The following is a 17,479-nucleotide window of genomic DNA, read 5'->3' on the forward strand; positions in this document are numbered from 1 at the left end:
GAACAAATAGAGCTGCCAGCATAAGTGTGTCCATAGAACTTGGAGCAAAAGTGGGCAGGGCTTACAGTGGGCTGCGTTCTTCCACAGCTGATCTATACCTGTGTGCTGAAAGCTTTAATATGGCGAGTTGAATAGGTGCACATTCAGAGACTATTGAATTTATACAGCTGTGATGTAATAGGCACTTAGTTTAATAGTACTTTAAAATATGTTGTCCTTTTTGTTTTCATTATCATGGTTTGTCAGGAGTTTAATACAAATTTTTTTCAAGCTTTATTTCTGCACAAGGATATATCTTTGGTCAGTTTCCCTGCCAGGTAATTAACATACTGATTTAATTTTAATCTTAATTTTTAGAGACAAGGTCTCACTATTTTGCCCAGGCTGGGTTTATACTCCTGAGCTCAGGCGATCCTCCTATCTCAGCTTCCTGAGTAGCTGGTACTACAGGCACAAGTCACTGTACCCAGCTCTGTATATATTGAATACTCATTTTTTATACAGTTCCTTTGTTCTGAAGTTTCCTAATTTGTTTCTTCTCTGTAAATGCCCAGATTTCACAGACATCAAGACATGTCTGAAAGGTTGAAATTATATAGCAAAAAAAAAAAAAGAAAAGAAACTATAGCAAAGCAGTTTTGAACACTTAAGACAAATCTTCAAGGGAAAACTACCACTTTTGTGTGGCACACTCCTCCACACACACCCCACCACCACCAAGCAGCCTTGTCTCTTCAGAAAATCATTGTTAGGAGGGTTATTGGAGGCAGGCTTGGAACTGAACACCTCACCTCACTTAAATCTCCCTAATTTTTCTCAATGTCCTTTTTACTGGGTCAGCCTTCCCCACATGCACATGTGAATACTATAACCATAATACTGGAAGCATCTAAACTGCCATATTTGCCTTGAATATAGTTGAAAATAAGCATTGTTTTAAATGGGGGTGGGGGTATAAGAAGAGATTCTCTAAGGCTTGTACAGATGGGTTGTTACAGTAATTATCCCCCCCATTTAAAGTTTTGTTCTGAATACAAAAATATTTTCTTACTTTAAATTTAAACTGTTGATAAGTAGAAAATGGCTGCTTGAGGATGTCTGTGTCACATGCTGTGAATGTCTCCTTTATTTGGGGTATTTGAAGAAGTAATAAGCCTTCTCTGCTTCTTAAAAAGCTCTTTTTTTTTTTGTCTTTCAGCTATTCCTCTACACAGCCGACTAGTTATGATCAGAGCAGTTACTCTCAGCAGAACACCTATGGGCAGCCAAGCAGCTATGGACAGCAGAGTAGCTATGGTCAACAAAGCAGCTATGGGCAGCAGCCTCCCACTAGTTACCCCCCCCAAACTGGATCCTACAGCCAGGCTCCAAGTCAATATAGCCAACAGAGCAGCAGCTACGGGCAGCAGAGTGAGTTGCTAAGAGAGAATCAAATAAGAATGATTGTGTTTGGAGTTTTGGAACACAGGGAATGCTTTTTACCATTGTTTATTTTTTGGAATCGAGGATGCATCTTTAGGGAATGACATCCTAGTAATAAGAGCTTGGATGTCACAATAAAGATATCAGTACTTTTGTCCAATTTAATTGTTGTTAGTATGCCTTACAAAAAAAGAAATTTGTGACTGACCAGAGAAAGTATTTTAGGCTGCTAGCTCTACTCTTTGGGGAAGTTATGTACAGTGAGTGCATCCAGGATTCTTTATGGCCTGCTCACCCCAAACCATTAAAGGAGAGTGGCAGGCAACCGTTGAAGGCTACTATGATTTTAATAGTTAAGTAAAAGATATATATATACACATACATATATGTATTTCTTTTTTGAGACAGGATCTTGTTACATTCCCCAGGCTGGTCTCCCAAGTCCTAAGCACAAGTGATCCTCCTGCCTTACCCTCCCAAGTAGCTGGGATTACAGTGTGCACCACGATGCTTGGCTCTAAATGCTATACATGTTTTGTTTTTTGTTTACATGCATTAAGGAAAGAAAAACAAAAAAAATCCTTACAGAATACCTATAGTACTTGTGTGTGGAGAGAAGTAACCAAAAACACGAAACTGTCTTCTTAATTTCTACCTGGATTGTTGCTCTTAAATTGAATTCCATCCATGAGCATGTCTCATTATGAGTGAAATCAGTAAAGTGCTGTTTGGTGGAGCTCAGCCCCCAGCAATATGCTAAAGCCCTGTTGGCTCTATTTTTGTTTCTTGAATACAGTTTAAATCAGCTGCTTTTGGAGACTTGGGATATAGAATCCTATAAACATATGTTGGCTAGGGGGCTTTTTTCATTTGGAAGTGGTTTATTCTAGTCTAACTATATAAGGTTATTTCAGCTTTGATAAACCAGCAGTTTTTATTGAACTTAGAAGAGCCTACTGATGGGGGGGCTTTATCATGGTGTAAAGAAGATGGTACCTTTGTTGGTGCCTTGCAGTTGAGAATTCTGTGATTCCAGGAGAAAGTACATCACGCAGTGGTGTAAATGCTGGTCCATGGCTTACAGATGTGACTCTTTCCTCAGGTTCATTCCGACAGGACCACCCCAGTAGCATGGGTGTTTATGGGCAGGAGTCTGGAGGATTTTCCGGACCAGGAGAGAACCGGAGCATGAGTGGCCCTGATAACCGGGGCAGGGGAAGAGGGGGATTTGATCGTGGAGGCATGAGCAGAGGTGGGCGGGGAGGAGGACGCGGTGGAATGGGGTAAGAACAAACCTTTTCTCCTTTTACCTAATTTTGTTTCATCCATAGGATTTTCAATGGAAAGAAGGGACTGAAAGACATAAGAAATTTATTTCTGCATTTCCATGGACAATCTGTAGAGCTCAAGCCATCTCTTAAGGCATGGAAATGTCGTCTTTGTGGCATATATTAAGTGGCAGTTTGCTTTTTTCCCTGCCAATATACTTTGTTGGGTTGGGGAGAAAAAAGAATGGTTTTGAAACTAGAGCTTTCAGTTCCCTTCGTGATTTCCAGAGGTGAAAAGCCTCTGTGGGTAATAGATTTGGGATGGAACACACACAACCCTTCTAACGACCCTAGGTTTTTAACTAATTGCCTCTAAATGGTTGTCTTGAAATACCTGGTATATACTACAGAAAAGGAATGCAGCTGTTTTCCACAATGTTTGTCCCCAACTTCTGTTTGTACTCAGAATTGTTGAATGTAGTGGTGAAGATCTTGGTCCCATAGCCCTTAAACTATGGCCTGAGGTGCACCTGATACATAGAGTTTGGATGGAGCACAGAAAAATCCAGTAGCTTTTTACAGAGTAATGTATATAATTATGGGATCACTCCCCATTGGAGATTTTGAAAGTCTAAATCGGTTTGACCATTTTGATTGATGGCACAATCTGGTTTAGAAAACTTTGTTTAGATCAGTGACATAACCCTGCTACCTCTGCCTGCCCTTCCCCTCCCTTCTCCCATCCCTCCTCCCTTTCTGGTGTCTGTACTTTGATAAAGGTGAGCTATAATGTTGGTGGTTAACATAATCCAGAAGGTTTAGTTCTGTGTGTGTTCTGTCCCTATATAATGTAAACTAGTTTTTAAAAAGTTATGCAGAATGTTGTGTCAAGTCTAAATTGGATTTGGCATGCCACTGTTAGCTCAAGGAAAAATTAAGTAGCATTTCTTTCTTTATAGAAATGAACTTCAAAATTAAATAGATAAAAAGTTGATCTTTAACTTTCACATTAGCAAATCTTGTACTACTGATAGTTAATACTGTTTTGCATATTCTGCATAACTTTAAAAAATGAAGTCTTCAGTGAAATCTTTATTGGAAGAAAGTCATTTACAACACAAAAAAGTTTATGAATAATTTGGTATAAAGTAAAATCAATCTTCTGATTTGGAGAATGTCATTCCATCATAAAGGTTTCACTTCTTCATGGATGTTTTAAAATAGACATAGACACTTGAAATTACTATCATCACGTCTCAAATCACCTAGAATTTTTAGTATTTTTCAATTGCCAAAACAATTTGAAGTTTATTTATTTTAATACTCCAGAAGTAATCATTGTATTAATTTTGCTAGACTTTGCTAGTAGAGGGGGCCCCTCTTTCTGGATGAGAAGTGTCTCCTGGAGCCATAGAAGAGACCATGGCTTTCCCTATAGGTTTTTCAACAGACTGAAGTGGTCTGTTGGATCCTGTGGGAACAGGACAGGGGCATTTCCCCCGCTCCCCCTTTTTTATTGTGGTGTGGTGATGGTTTTCAGTGTCTTCTGCAGGTAAGGCACTCAATGTTGTTAACATGCCCTTTTTCATTGCCTCAGTATTTTGATATTTTCATTGGCTGTTAAACGTGGAAACTTTTTAACATGCTTTGTCGCATTTATATGCTACAGGTTACAAAGTGAGAGCCTTGTATACACTTCAATACTTAAAAAGTACCCGTACTCAGTACTCAGCCGGCAGCATAATGAAAAGTGGGACTAGACACGGTGTCCATATGGAGAGGAAAAATATACATAGAATATTTTTAACAAAATGTATTCATTGTATAAATGGAATCCTTCTGTAACTTTGGTAACTGCATACTTGTTGTTTGGTAATGAACCAGAGGAGGTATAATACTCTAGAATTGTGTAACATTAAAGTGTAAACTTTTGTGTTTAAAGAGAGAGAACATTTTATGGTGTGTACTTTTACGAAGGAAACAAAGCTGCATGCAACAGCTTGCAATTGTATATTCAGGTATTAAAGGTGCAATACTGGTTAGAAAAACAACTCGGCCTCCCACCGAGGAGCTGCCTTTCTGTAAAGAAAACAAAATCTAACCAAAAAGCCCAATTCATATTCCTCCCTCCCTTCTTTAAGATATGTAATTTTATACAGCCATAATCATTATCTTTAACTGATATGTCTATAAAGTTGCACCCCCAGTCCGTTGAGCCTTGGTGTTTGTTGTAAATTCTCCTTTCACAGCGATTGTTAAATCCACTAGTGCCCTGAAATGTATGGCTTTATGCTGAAGATTGGCTGGATGCATCCTCTCATGTGTTCTAGGCATTTAATGTGGTTGTCTCCTGCGTTATTTATACTGTGACTTGTTAGGAAGCCCAGGGCCTCATTTGGCTCTCCCCTGGGAGAGGTTGAGGGTGCACCTTTATGAACATGGAAAGGTTCATCATAGCTGTTACCCCCGCTTGCTCCTCTTCTCTACATGTCCTGGTTTTTCAGCTGATGGGGTGGGTGTTTGGGATCTGTTTTTTTCTTCCTAATTTGCCAAGTATTGCACTATTAATACCAGCCCCCGAAATGAAAGGAACCAACCACACTGGTGTGTACAATCAGACAAGCAAGGTTGTATATTGAGGAAATTTGAGCAAGCTGCCCTGAAGAAAGGCATAGTGACAAGATGAGAGAGATGCATTGTTTGGAGATGTGTTTAGCCAGTGCCCTTCTTCCCCACGAGCCCCCCCAAGGCTCAGAGCGGTACTGGCTTTTAAAGGGAAAGGCCTTCATTTCTTCGTTTATCCCCCCAGCAGCGCTGGAGAGCGAGGTGGCTTCAATAAGCCTGGTGGTAAGTTTTTGAGTATTACCATGGATAGTGTTTAAAAAAAATACAGTCAGTTTTTAGAAAACTATAATTTTTTATTAGTTTCATAAGTGGTTTAAAAATGATCTATACAAAAGAGACTAATGGGTACTGCCGGCATTGTCTTAGGGGTAATAAGGTTAACCTATGGTTACAAAACAAAGGGTAACTTGAAGTATTGAGCAACTGCTTCTGTAATATGGGGGAGAATACATTTTTAAAATTTGGTTTATTTGGAGGAAAAATTTTGACTTAAATTTAACACTAATTTGGCACATAAGCATTGAGAGTGTATTTGGTTAATGATTTAGACTCAAACCAGCAAAGAAAAAAGGAAACCCTAGCAAACCTTTCACAAATGTTAAAGAGGCACTGCTCCATTTTAGCAGTGCAGGTCATTTTGAATTTAATGAGTCCCCAATCAAATGGTGGTGTAGTAGATAGCTATGTGTGTTTGTAAGGTTTGTAGCTTGCAAGACGTGCACTAATAATATTTTATATGATCTTTCCTGGTTGGCAGGACCCATGGATGAAGGACCAGATCTTGATCTAGGTAATTTTGAATTTCTATATTATGCTTTACAAATTAATGACACAGAGGTAAATGCATGATAGAGTTCAGCAGCCTGATAGACCAGTGTAGTAATCTTGCTGTTAGGGCACTTTGGTTTACAGCGTTCTTGTTAGTGTGGTTGATAGTGCTCTTAGATTTGTGATGAATACCATTAGGCAGTAGTGATCTGTTGGATAAGAAGCTCCTGTAGATAAATGATAATAACTCCCCTTCTGTCTTATTTTCTCTGGAAGGCCCACCCGTAGATCCAGATGAAGACTCTGACAACAGTGCAATTTATGTGCAAGGATTAAATGACAATGTGACTCTAGATGATCTGGCAGACTTCTTTAAGCAATGTGGGGTTGTTAAGGTCAGTAAAAGCATAACCAGGTCATCTGGCAGAACTTCAGACCACAGAGCATTTTAAAGAGATTGAATTGATACTGAGAGTTGTTTCTGAAGTTTCCTGACCTTTCTTGGGTGTGTCTCATGGTTTGCTCCTTAATATACCAAAAAAAAAAAAAAACCTGTTAGCCACCTTTTGATGGAAAAGAAATGCTAAACACAGGTTAAGCATACTTGGTAACTTAGCATTATTTTTATAATTATCAGTTAATTGTACGAATGCTTGTATGGACACTTTTTTTGTGAAATATAAAGTACTTACAAAACACTACATAACATAGAAAATAAGGAACATTGTGTATCCACCTCGCCATATAAGAAGTAGAGCTATAAGAATACCTTTGAAGCCCCTGGCATAGTTCTTCCTACTTGAATCCCTCACCCCTCCCCCAGCCTGAATTCTGTTATTTCCATCTGTTTATAGATACATTTTCAATAATATTTTGTTTGACATTTTTTAACTTGAATGTTTATTAAGCACTATAAGGCAGCACTGTTCTAAAGACTGGGAATATACCGGTGAACAAACAGATAAGAACACTTGGCGTTTACATATAGTGGGGAATGAATAGTAAAATTGAATGTAGTGTGTTAGATGTTAAGTATTATGCAGGAAAATAAATAAAGCAAGAAAGGCAGGGATAAAATGAAGGATGAAAACATGTACCTGGAACCAGAAGGGAACAGATGCGGGGAACAATAAGGGCAGAGCTCCTGGGGCAGGAGTTTGGCAAGTTAAAGGAGCTGGTGTGACGAAAAGGTTTTGGTCTGAATTAACTGGAATGGTGGTGTGGTTGTGAGTAAAATTGGGGAGACTAAGAGACTGGAGTTTTTCAGGGTAGGGAGGAGTAGATCAGTAGCTCATTCTTTTAATATAGACAGTTGAGTTTCTCAGTTTTTACTCTACAGTCACTGCTGCAGTAGATGTTCTTGTACATGTCTCCTGGTACACAGTACATAAAGTTACTGCAAAGACTAAATTAGTGAATGCTGAGTCATTGTTCCTAGGAGAGGTAGGTACATATGTATACATATCTCACATAGATTATAATCTGAAATTCTAAAAACTAAAACATCCTGGTAGCATCTTACCTTCATTTTACAAAAGAGAAAATAAATTCATGAGTGTTAAGTGATTCATCTGAGGCCACCCCACAGACCAGTGCCGGAGTTGGGTTTCGAACTCTTCAAGCTTGCCCTGGAGCTGGAGCTTTAGCACTGCACTGCCCCGTCTTCCACCTCTGCTAGGAACATGTGCCTCAGGCATCTTGAATCTTTTACCACTCTGCTTATGTTCATAAATGATCGTGAAAGTACCACAAGTATTGATTTGGGGGGTTACAAATCATCTTGAGGGAGTCGGCAAATTCACAAATAGTGAATCCATGAATAATGAGGATGAACTGTCCCTAGGAATGGAATTGCTGGTCCTCGAGGTGTGTACATGTTTAGCTTTACAGGAAACAGTGTGGCTGAACAACGTAGGCTCCAGCCAGCATTTCTGATACCAAATTGGCTCATCCTTACCACAACTAGAATCACCTGACATTTGCTGACATGGTGGAAGAAAATAGGAATGTAGTTTTAATTTACTTTCCCTTCATTGCTAATAAGGTTGTTTTATTGCATATCCTCTTACATGAAATCCCTGTTTATGTCTTAACACTCATTTTTCATTGAGTTGTCTTTTGTTAATTTATTAGGTAATAGTTCTTTATATTGTATGAAAGCTAAACCTTGTCTGCGTTTCAGATACCTTTTCCTAGTTTGTGGCTTGCTTTAATTTTTTTCTGATGAATAGAAGATAATGATTTTAATATGGTTGAACTAATCACTCTTTTCCTTACTGGTCTGTGTCTATTTTTTCCTATATATGAGACTTTTTTGTTCCATCAGCATTTATTAAGTCTGCCCTTTCCCGTGGTGGCTAGTGCTTGTCTGTCACGTAGAAAATTCACTCATGCATGTATCATGGCTCTCTTGTGTGCTTTTGGTCAGTTTGTGTGATCTTGTGCTAATACCACAATGAATTACTATGTTTTTATACTAAGTCTTTTTTTTTTTTTTTGAGACACAGTCTCGCTCTGTTGCCCGGGCTAGAGTGCCGTGGCGTCAAGCTCACAGCAACCTCAAACTCCTGGGCTTAAGCATTCCTTCTGCCTCAGTCTCCCAAGTAGCTAGGACTACAGGCATACACCACCATGCCCAGCTAATTTTTTTCTATATATATAATTTTAGCTGTCCAGATCATTTCTTTTTATTTTTTAGTAGAGACAGGGTCTCATTCTTGCTCAGGCTTTATTCTAAGTCTTGATAGCTAGGGCAAATTTTTGTTTTGTTCTTTTTATTCAGAAATGTTTTACTATTCTAGGCCGCGTGGTGGCTCACGCCTGTAATCCTAGCACTCTGGGAGGCTGAGGCGGGGTGGATCGCTCGAGGTCAGGAGTTCGAGACCAGCCTGAGCGAGACCCCGTCTCTACTAAAAAAATAGAAAGAAATTATCTGGCCAACTAAAATATATATAGAAAAAATTAGCCAGGCCTGGTGGCACATGCCTGTAGTCCCAGCTACTGGGGAGGCTGAGGCAGTAGGATCGCTTAAGCCCAGGAGTTTGAGGTTGCAGTGAGCTAGGCTGATGCCACGGCACTCACTCTAGCCCGGGCAACAAAGCGAGACTCTGTCTCAAAAAAAAAAAAAGAAAGAAAGAAATGTTTTACTATTCTTCACTCTTTGCTCTTCAATATAAATTTTTGAATCAGCTTATGAACCCCATAAACTTAAAAACCTTAATACCTTGCTCCTTTTTTTTTTTTTTTTTTGAGACAGAGTCTCACTCTTACCCGGGCTAGAGTGCCGTGGCATCAGCCTAACTCACAGCAACCTCAAACTCCTGGGCTCAAGCAATCCTACTGCCTCAGCCTCCTGAGTAGCTGGGACTACAGGCATGTGCCACCATGCCCGCTAAGTTTTCATATATATTTTTAGTTGTCCAGCTAATTTCTTTTTTTTTTTTTTTTTTTTATAGTAGAGACGGGGTCTTGCTCTTGCTCAGGCTGGTCTCGAACTCCTGAGCTGAAATGATCCTCCTGCCTTACCACCCAGAGTGCTAGGATTACAGGCATGAGCCACCACACCTAGCCAATACCTTGCTTCTTAAGGATGAACAAAAGGAAAAAAAAAAACAAACCATAAAACCCCAATTGGATGTTTAGTAAATCCATAAAACAGTTTGATGAGGAGAATTGACGTTTTTGTAATAACTGAGTAATCTTCCCCCCCCCATGAATATTATGTATTTCCATTTGTTTAGGTCTTCAGTAAAGACCATCTCCTTAAAGGTGTTTCATTTGTAGTTTTGGAGGATGGTTGTTGGTTTGTTTTGGTTTTGTTTCTTTTGAGTTGCTATGGTTAGTGGTCCTTTGAAATACAGTTGATTTTGGTAAATCTTAAGTTACATAAGATTTCTCTCTACTTGCATGTGTTTATGCATGGATATGTACACCCCAAAAGCTAATTGGTTTTTTTAATATGTATGTAATACGTTGTTTATTCAGGTATGTTGGGTTTATCCTGGTTAAGAAAGTAGCATTTACTGTCAAAATTTTGGAAACAAAGATTAAGAAATTCATTTCCCCATTTTTCATACTACCATTTTGCTATATTTCCTTTCAGTCTTTATGTATCATGTCTTTAAGTCCTATAAATTGATAGCTCTTGGGTGTTACTGAATATGTAAACAAGTGTGTAAAAACTTTGATCATGTGCACAGAAGATGAATTCTTGTACAGTGTGTGGCTTCTGAATTCAAGCCAGCTACATCTCACATTCAGCTGGAAAAACAGTCATCCATTCTAGCTCTGGAGGAAATACTGGCTGTCTTGGACTTAACCAAGAATCTGTATAGCACACCCAGCCCTTATGCTGTACTTAATGGTTTATGGATAATTTTCTTTATGCTAGTCATGTGTTGTGTGTGACTGCCCCTTCAAGGTGGCTGCCTGTTTGGGCATAGAAAATGCTGGGGTGGGTACACAGGCACCAGGAGAAGATGGCTAGGGAAGGAAGAGGGTCCATCCTGTTTTCTTACACACTTTAATTTTAGGTCTGTTTTGATTTTTATGATAAAACATGTCTAAAGAGGAGATCACCTAAGTATGTTTGTTGTAGAAATTCGGGAAACAAGTTATCCATAATTTTACTCCGACATAGACTGACATCTTAGTGACTGTGTGTCTGCATGTAAAAAATTACTGCTTTTGACAATCTGAGAGACTCTTTGGAATTTCACATGGATTTTTTTCTCCCAAACTAGTATATTCTAGTCACGGCCTAACTATACCATTTTATGTGTAGATGAACAAGAGAACTGGGCAACCCATGATCCACATCTATCTGGACAAGGAAACGGGAAAGCCCAAAGGTGATGCCACAGTGTCCTATGAAGACCCACCAACTGCCAAGGCTGCCGTGGAGTGGTTTGATGGTAGGATGTGCTACTGGCATTCTTGACTCATTCTGGGCACGCACAGGGTCTTGAAGCAAATGTCACATGTGTCAGCTTGCAGATGAAGAAAGGGTCTTGCAAATGTTGGATGCCGCTAGAACACAATTCTCTGATGTGGTTCTAGGGACAAGGAACCAGGTGTACTCTCCCTCTGCGTGACTATAGGGTTTGGCAGGAAGGAAGGAACTTGAGCTGTAGGAGTGGGAAGACTTCCCTCTGCTCCTGGGAGAGGTGGATTGCCTGTCTCCCTTCCGCTGTGTGAGGGCCCAGTCACTGGCCCTGGTTTGGGAAATCCCTTTAAATGAGGCCCTAAAATTAATCCTGGAATTTTACTTCAGACAAAACGAATTTGAAATTTGTCAAATGACACGTCCTGGTTCTTTGTCCTTGGCCACTTCAGGCTCTTGTCCCTACTTCTCACCCTGTGCCGAGCAAGGATCCTTGGGCACACCCAGCCTAGCCTCCCTGTCACTTTACTTCCTTTCTTAGGGCAGGGTAGAGAGCTTGCTTGTTTTTTTTTTTTGGAGACAGTCTCTCGTTCTGTCACCCCAGGTAGAGTGCAGTGGTGTCATCATAGCTCACTGCAACCTAAAACTCCTGGGTTCAAGCGATCCTCCTGCCTCAGCCTCCTGAGTAGCTGGGACTACAGGTGTGCGTGCACCACCACACCCAGCTAAGTTATATACTTTTTGTAAAGACGGGGTCTCGCTCTTGCTCAGGCTGGTCTCAAACTCCTGAGCTCAAGCGATCCTCCCGCTGCAGCCTCCCAGAGTGCTAGGATTACTAGTGTGAGCCACTGCACCCGGCCAAGAGCTTTTTAAGTATCTTAAAAAGCCTTTTTCTAGACTTCCCAGTAAAGATCTTAAGGTTATGGAGGAGCAGACTTGATGCATTTGGGGACAATCAGGTTTGATGATGTGGTGAAAAGGCGTGTAGGGGAGTAATTGGTATTCTGTTATCTTGTTCCAGGGAAAGACTTTCAAGGGAGCAAACTTAAAGTCTCTCTTGCTCGGAAGAAGCCTCCAATGAACAGCATGCGGGGTGGTATGCCACCCCGTGAGGGCAGAGGGGTGCCCCCACCGCTCCGTGGAGGTATTTGCTGGGCACTTTCTCTGAGCTACTCCTGTGTTGCTCTAAGTGTTTTCCAATATACTTCTTGCCTTGGAGAAACTTGATAGTGAAGATGACCCCATTAGAAATACAAAAGAGATATGTAGAGTTGACACTAGACTGTTGGGAGCTGGCGGTATATGTTTGTGGGACTAAAAGGAACAAAAGGAAAACGTGTCTTTGATCCTTAAGGGTGACTTGGCGCTGCCATTGATTTATTCTGCTTTGGTTGCGTGGTGAAAATGCCTGCCCCTTGTGGAATTTCTTGTGGGAGCTAAATGAAGTCACGTATGTGGAACATGCTCCACCCAAGGCCTGGGAGCTGTAGGAAGAAGCCGATGCCTAAGCGAGGCCACGGGGCCTGTGGGAAAGTGGGGGGCTGGTGGTGGGAAATGACAGCAGTCGTATCTGTGTGATTTACTTAGTGGTTTTTATTTCCCTGTAGCAAATCTAGTGCTGCAAAGTGATTTGCTATTTCTTTTTGCAGGTCCAGGAGGCCCAGGAGGTCCCGGGGGACCCATGGGTCGCATGGGAGGCCGTGGAGGAGATAGAGGAGGTTTCCCTCCAAGGGGCCCCCGAGGCTCTCGAGGGAACCCCTCCGGAGGAGGCAATGTCCAACACCGAGCTGGAGACTGGCAGTGTCCCAATCCGTACGTACCGTACCTCTCGTGGCAGACTAATACTCTGCTAGTTGAGGTCACCCTCTACCTACCCCATTCCTACCCTGGAGAGGAGGGTTGCTGGATTCCTGGTTTAGAGGAGTGTAACCATGACCCTGACCAGTGGGGGGCACTAGTCAGCCATTCCCTGGCTGCTTCAGCGCCTTCTGAAGGTCACCATATATTCCTCTAGTCTTGGGGGTGCACTGCTGCCTGAGGCTGTGTTCAAGCCATTTTCTGTAGACAGATCCTCTTAGTAGTTTGTGACCTGGGACCCCGTGGTTGCAGTGATAGTGGAGTGTGTAACTGCTCACGTGTTACCTTTGCTTGTTCGACTGTCTTAGTTCCATTGGTGACTTCTCGTGTGATGTGATTTTACACAGGGGTTGTGGAAACCAGAACTTCGCCTGGAGAACAGAATGCAACCAGTGTAAGGCCCCGAAGCCTGAAGGCTTCCTCCCGCCACCCTTCCCGCCCCCGGGTAGGTACAGGTTTTGTGAGCATCCCCTCAGCTTCCTGGTGCTACACCTCTGTTCTTCACTTGGTTGTGGGCTTTGCTTAGCAACTGCTGCCCGCTGCTTAAGAACCGTAGGTTGTAGTTGTGTCACCCTTTCTAAATTGTCATCTGGACATTGAGACTGAGTAAAGCATCTGCCTTGTTCCACTCTGGGAGAAGGACGTGTATCCCGCGCAGCTCCGCATCCACCCCGTGACTCCCGTCTCCCGTCCTTTCCTCACCTCAGGTGGTGATCGTGGCAGAGGTGGCCCTGGTGGCATGCGGGGTGGAAGAGGTGGCCTCATGGATCGTGGCGGCCCTGGTGGCATGTTCAGAGGTGGCCGTGGTGGAGACAGAGGTGGCTTCCGTGGTGGCCGGGGCATGGACCGAGGTGGCTTTGGTGGAGGAAGACGAGGTGGCCCTGGGGGGCCCCCTGGACCTTTGATGGAGCAGATGGGAGGAAGAAGAGGCGGACGTGGAGGACCTGGCAAGATGGATAAGTATGTGATGGGAGAGTCCTGACTGGGGCAGAAGGAAGCAGGAAGCTGTACCGGTGCTGGGGGGGACAGGGAGGGGGTGCCGCGGGGCTCTGTCCTTGTCCCTCACCACAGGGCCCCCTTTGCCTTGCAGAGGCGAGCACCGTCAGGAGCGCAGAGACCGGCCCTACTAGACACAGAGACCCCACAGAGCTGCATTGACTACCAGATTTATTTTTTAAACCAGAAAATGTTTTAAATTTATAATTCCATATTTATAATGTTGGCCACAACATTATGATTATTCCTTGTCTGTACTTTAGTATTTTTCACCATTTGTGAAGAAACATTAAAACAAGTTAAATGGTAGTGTGCCGAGTTTTTTTTTTCTTTTAAAGATGGCTGTTTAACTAAGACTTAACAATGGGAACCCCTGTGAGCATGCTCAGTGTCGTGGAGAACCAAGAGGGCCTCTAACTGTAACAATGTCATGGTTGTGATGTTTTTTTTTTTTTTTAAATAAAATTCCAAATGTTTATAAACAGTCATCTTTCTCGGCCTCTGTTCCGCAGTCACTGCTCCTGTCCTCGGGCGCCGCCCGGGAGCGGGTCCGTCCAGGCAACAGTTTGTTCCACTCTCACGTGAGGGGAAGTCTGAAATGATGGGGACATCGCGGTGTTGGTCACGGAAACACGAGCTCTGGTCCTGACACCCTCTCGGGAGTGTCCAAGGGTTCAAAGAGAAAAGGGGGAGGCACGAGAGCAATGTGGCCTGGCTGCTCCGCCTCCCTTGCCGATGGCAGTGGGGACTCGGGATGCACCTGCGGCACTGGCCGTGGGGTTGCCTCAGGCACACAGGCTCCCCCGCGCTTGTTCCAGCCCTCCGCATACACACTTCGTGCCTCTGCTGTTTGTTTTTTGTCACGTCCTGTACTCAGTGTTTGCTGTCCCACCTTCACAAAACCCTGCCTGTCCTCGCCTTCAAGTCATCAAACCGTCTTCCTGCTCCAACAGGAAAGTGTCGTGTCTACCTCCCTTTCTAAAACCACTTCCGGTCCCCTGAACCGGTAGCTCCCACTGACCAGCCACTAACACCTCACCTAGTCAACGGCATCCCCTCTCAGTCCCCTGTCACCTTCACTGCCGTCTTCTGGCCCCTAAACGTGGGAGGACCCCAAGGCTAACACTGGGCTCCTCCGGCCGTGTGGCCTAGCCGTCCTCCCACGCTGGGGCGTCTGCCCTGCACAGCTGACGCGGCGCCCCTCTAAGTGCCAGCCGCGCACACTGAAGCACTGCCCCAACCTGGGCGTCATCCGAGATGGCTCACTCGCCCTCAGACCCCAGTCCCCAGTCCCCACCCGACTCATCCCGCTCTTCCAAACCCAGGATAGCACAAGTCCCCCTGCCCCCTACTGTTCCCCTCAGCTCCTAGAGGCCACAACAACTTTTTGACACCAGAAGTCATCTCAAAACCGTTTGGTGGCTCCCACGTTTGCTATGACCCAAAGACCCCTGTGGCCTCTGCTATCCCGATCCGCTTGCTCACTGCAGTCGAGCTACACGGGCCAATGGTGCTCCTCCAAAGGGCCAAGGACACTCCCACCTCAGCCTCCCTCAGAGCCAAGGTGCCCAGGAGGCCCAAACTTAACCACGACGCCACCGGACTCCTGCGTGGTTCCAGGCGCTGCACTGGTCCCTCAACACGGTCATTTCCTAAGAACTCTTTGAAGCAAGCGGTATACTACACCCCTTCTCGGACGAGATGGGAATGGGGGTCATGGGAGGACTTGCCACGGAGGGGCCAAGGTGAGAGTTAAGGGTGGTCTCTGCGTCTAGAACCTGCGCTCCACCGTCCCCCCACAAGACAAGAGGCCACCACCACCAGGACCGCCACCTCGATATGCACAGCACCTGTTCCTGCAAGGCTGGGTGCTCCAGCAGCAAAGGGCATGTGATCAGCCCACCTCCCTGGCCTGCCACCAGCACTAAGGGAGGGCAAGCTGCTGGCGCTGGAAGCTGCTGCTACCACACAATCGGACTGAAGTCGCCTTCCATCCCTCCCTTGAGAAGGGTTTGTCACTAGTGCTAAATAGCCCAGGTGGAGGTGTTTATGTCAGACAGGCCTGTTTCTCTTAGCCTGAGGCCAGGACAGTGTCTCAAACCTGTAATCGCACAACTCTGGGAGGCTGAAGCAGGAGGATCACTTGAGGCCAGGAGTTGGAGATCAGCCTGAGCAACGTTGCGAGGCCCTGTTTCTACAAAAAAAATAATAATAAATTAGTCAGGTATGGTGGCGCATGCCTGTAGTCCCAGCTACTCGGGAGGCTGAGGCAGGAGGATCACTCAAGCCCCAGAGTTCGAGGTTACAATGACCTATGATTGCACCACTGCACTCCAGCCTGGGCAACAGAGCGAGACCCTGTCTCAAAAAAAACAAAAAGAAACGTCTGGACTGCTGTGGGCACAGCTGCCCTCCGACCCCATGGACTCTGAGCCCCGGCTCAAAGGGCTGCACAAAGCTGGCTGTGGAGGAGCAGGAGGAGAGTGGTCAGGACGAGGTATAGAAGAGAGAGGGAGAAGTCAGAGAAAAGGTCTGGCCTATAATCCTCACGCCTGGAATAAAAATTCCAACACAGCCTTCGGGTCCCACTAGGCCACGCTGCATAGGCCTGAGCAAAGGTTGTAGGATCCATGGGGAGACCACTCTACGCCCGCGAGGAGTGTGGGGCTGAGGGCAGCTGGCCCTTGTGCTGCCCATGCTGCCCCTCCTGCCCAACACCCAACAGAGGCAAGGGCAGTATGACACAGGCTGCTTGGGAAGCAGGCCCGCTTGAGTGGTCTGACTTTGCTTCTTTGTCATGCAGGGCACTGGAGGCAGCTTGGGGTCACCTGTCCCACAGCCAGGGCAAGAGCTGGACCCACATCTGGACAGGGCAGTCTGAAGCTTCCCAGGGGTCCCTCGCTTATCCCAGGCTGTGCCTGGGGAACTCTGAGATAACCTAACCAGCGCCCCGGGTTCCCGGAGCTGCCAGGACGGCTCTGCTTGGGACCGCCATCCTCTGCAACGAAGCCCAAGCAGCCTGCTTGTCGGCACCCAGCAGTGGGTGTAAGAAACCTGACCACGTGCCCACTGGACGAGGGCCAGAATGAGCCCACAGGGAGCCAGGGCATCCTCACACAGGCCTGGGGTCTGTGCGGGGTCAAAGCTAAGTCCCTCCTCAGCCTGGGCCAGGGATCTGACCACACCAACGAAGCCTGCACCACAGCTGCCACATGTCCTGGAATCAGGTATGGGAGACTGGTCTAGAACGGGCCTCTGATCACAGGCCACAGCTCACAGAACTGGGGAGCAGGAAGAGTAAATCCCTCTGTCACCCTCCTTCCCCGAGGAGTCAGGGACATACACCCAGCCCCTGGGCCGCACAGAGCACAACTCTATGATGTGACTGATACAACTGTTCCATTCTACAGACCGTGCAACTGAGGCTCAGGGAACTCAACATCCCACCCAGTGACCAAGAGCAGGGCCAAGGTTCAGTCCTCTTCTGTGTCCAGAGCCCCTAAGTGCATCAAGGCAGGTACCAGCAGGAGTCAAACTCGTGCACAGCTGCTGACTGCATGCATCCCTTGCCCCTCCGGGCCTCAGTTTCCCAAAATTGTAAAATGAGAACACATAAAAGTTATCATAGTTCATTGGGTTATTTTGAGGATTAAATTATTTA

General features: G+C 44.9%; 1 protein-coding gene across 4 annotated transcripts in view; it reads left to right on the plus strand.

The window, feature by feature from the left end:
• EWSR1 (EWS RNA binding protein 1) overlaps nt 1–14,306 on the plus strand; it is a 28,771-nt gene extending 14,465 nt beyond the window's left edge. For 2 of the 4 annotated variants that reach the window (XM_045534389.1, XM_045534390.1), the window contains exons 8-18: nt 1,199–1,410; nt 2,525–2,705; nt 5,500–5,537; nt 6,073–6,105; nt 6,360–6,478; nt 10,867–10,996; nt 11,987–12,109; nt 12,615–12,777; nt 13,170–13,267; nt 13,530–13,782; nt 13,913–14,306. In XM_045534389.1, coding sequence (XP_045390345.1) covers nt 1,199–1,410; nt 2,525–2,705; nt 5,500–5,537; nt 6,073–6,105; nt 6,360–6,478; nt 10,867–10,996; nt 11,987–12,109; nt 12,615–12,777; nt 13,170–13,267; nt 13,530–13,782; nt 13,913–13,952 — 1,390 coding nt within the window. In that variant the 3' untranslated portion in view covers nt 13,953–14,306. The remainder of the gene's footprint in view (nt 1–1,198; nt 1,411–2,524; nt 2,706–5,499; nt 5,538–6,072; nt 6,106–6,359; nt 6,479–10,866; nt 10,997–11,986; nt 12,110–12,614; nt 12,778–13,169; nt 13,268–13,529; nt 13,783–13,912) is intronic. The other 2 variants (XM_045534391.1, XM_045534392.1) reach the window with 1 other exon arrangement.
• Nucleotides 14,307–17,479: the final 3,173 nt, after the last annotated feature.

Source organism: Lemur catta, chromosome 21 (assembly GCF_020740605.2).
Source record: "Lemur catta isolate mLemCat1 chromosome 21, mLemCat1.pri, whole genome shotgun sequence".
In the NCBI taxonomy this organism is placed as follows: Eukaryota; Metazoa; Chordata; class Mammalia; order Primates; family Lemuridae; genus Lemur; species Lemur catta.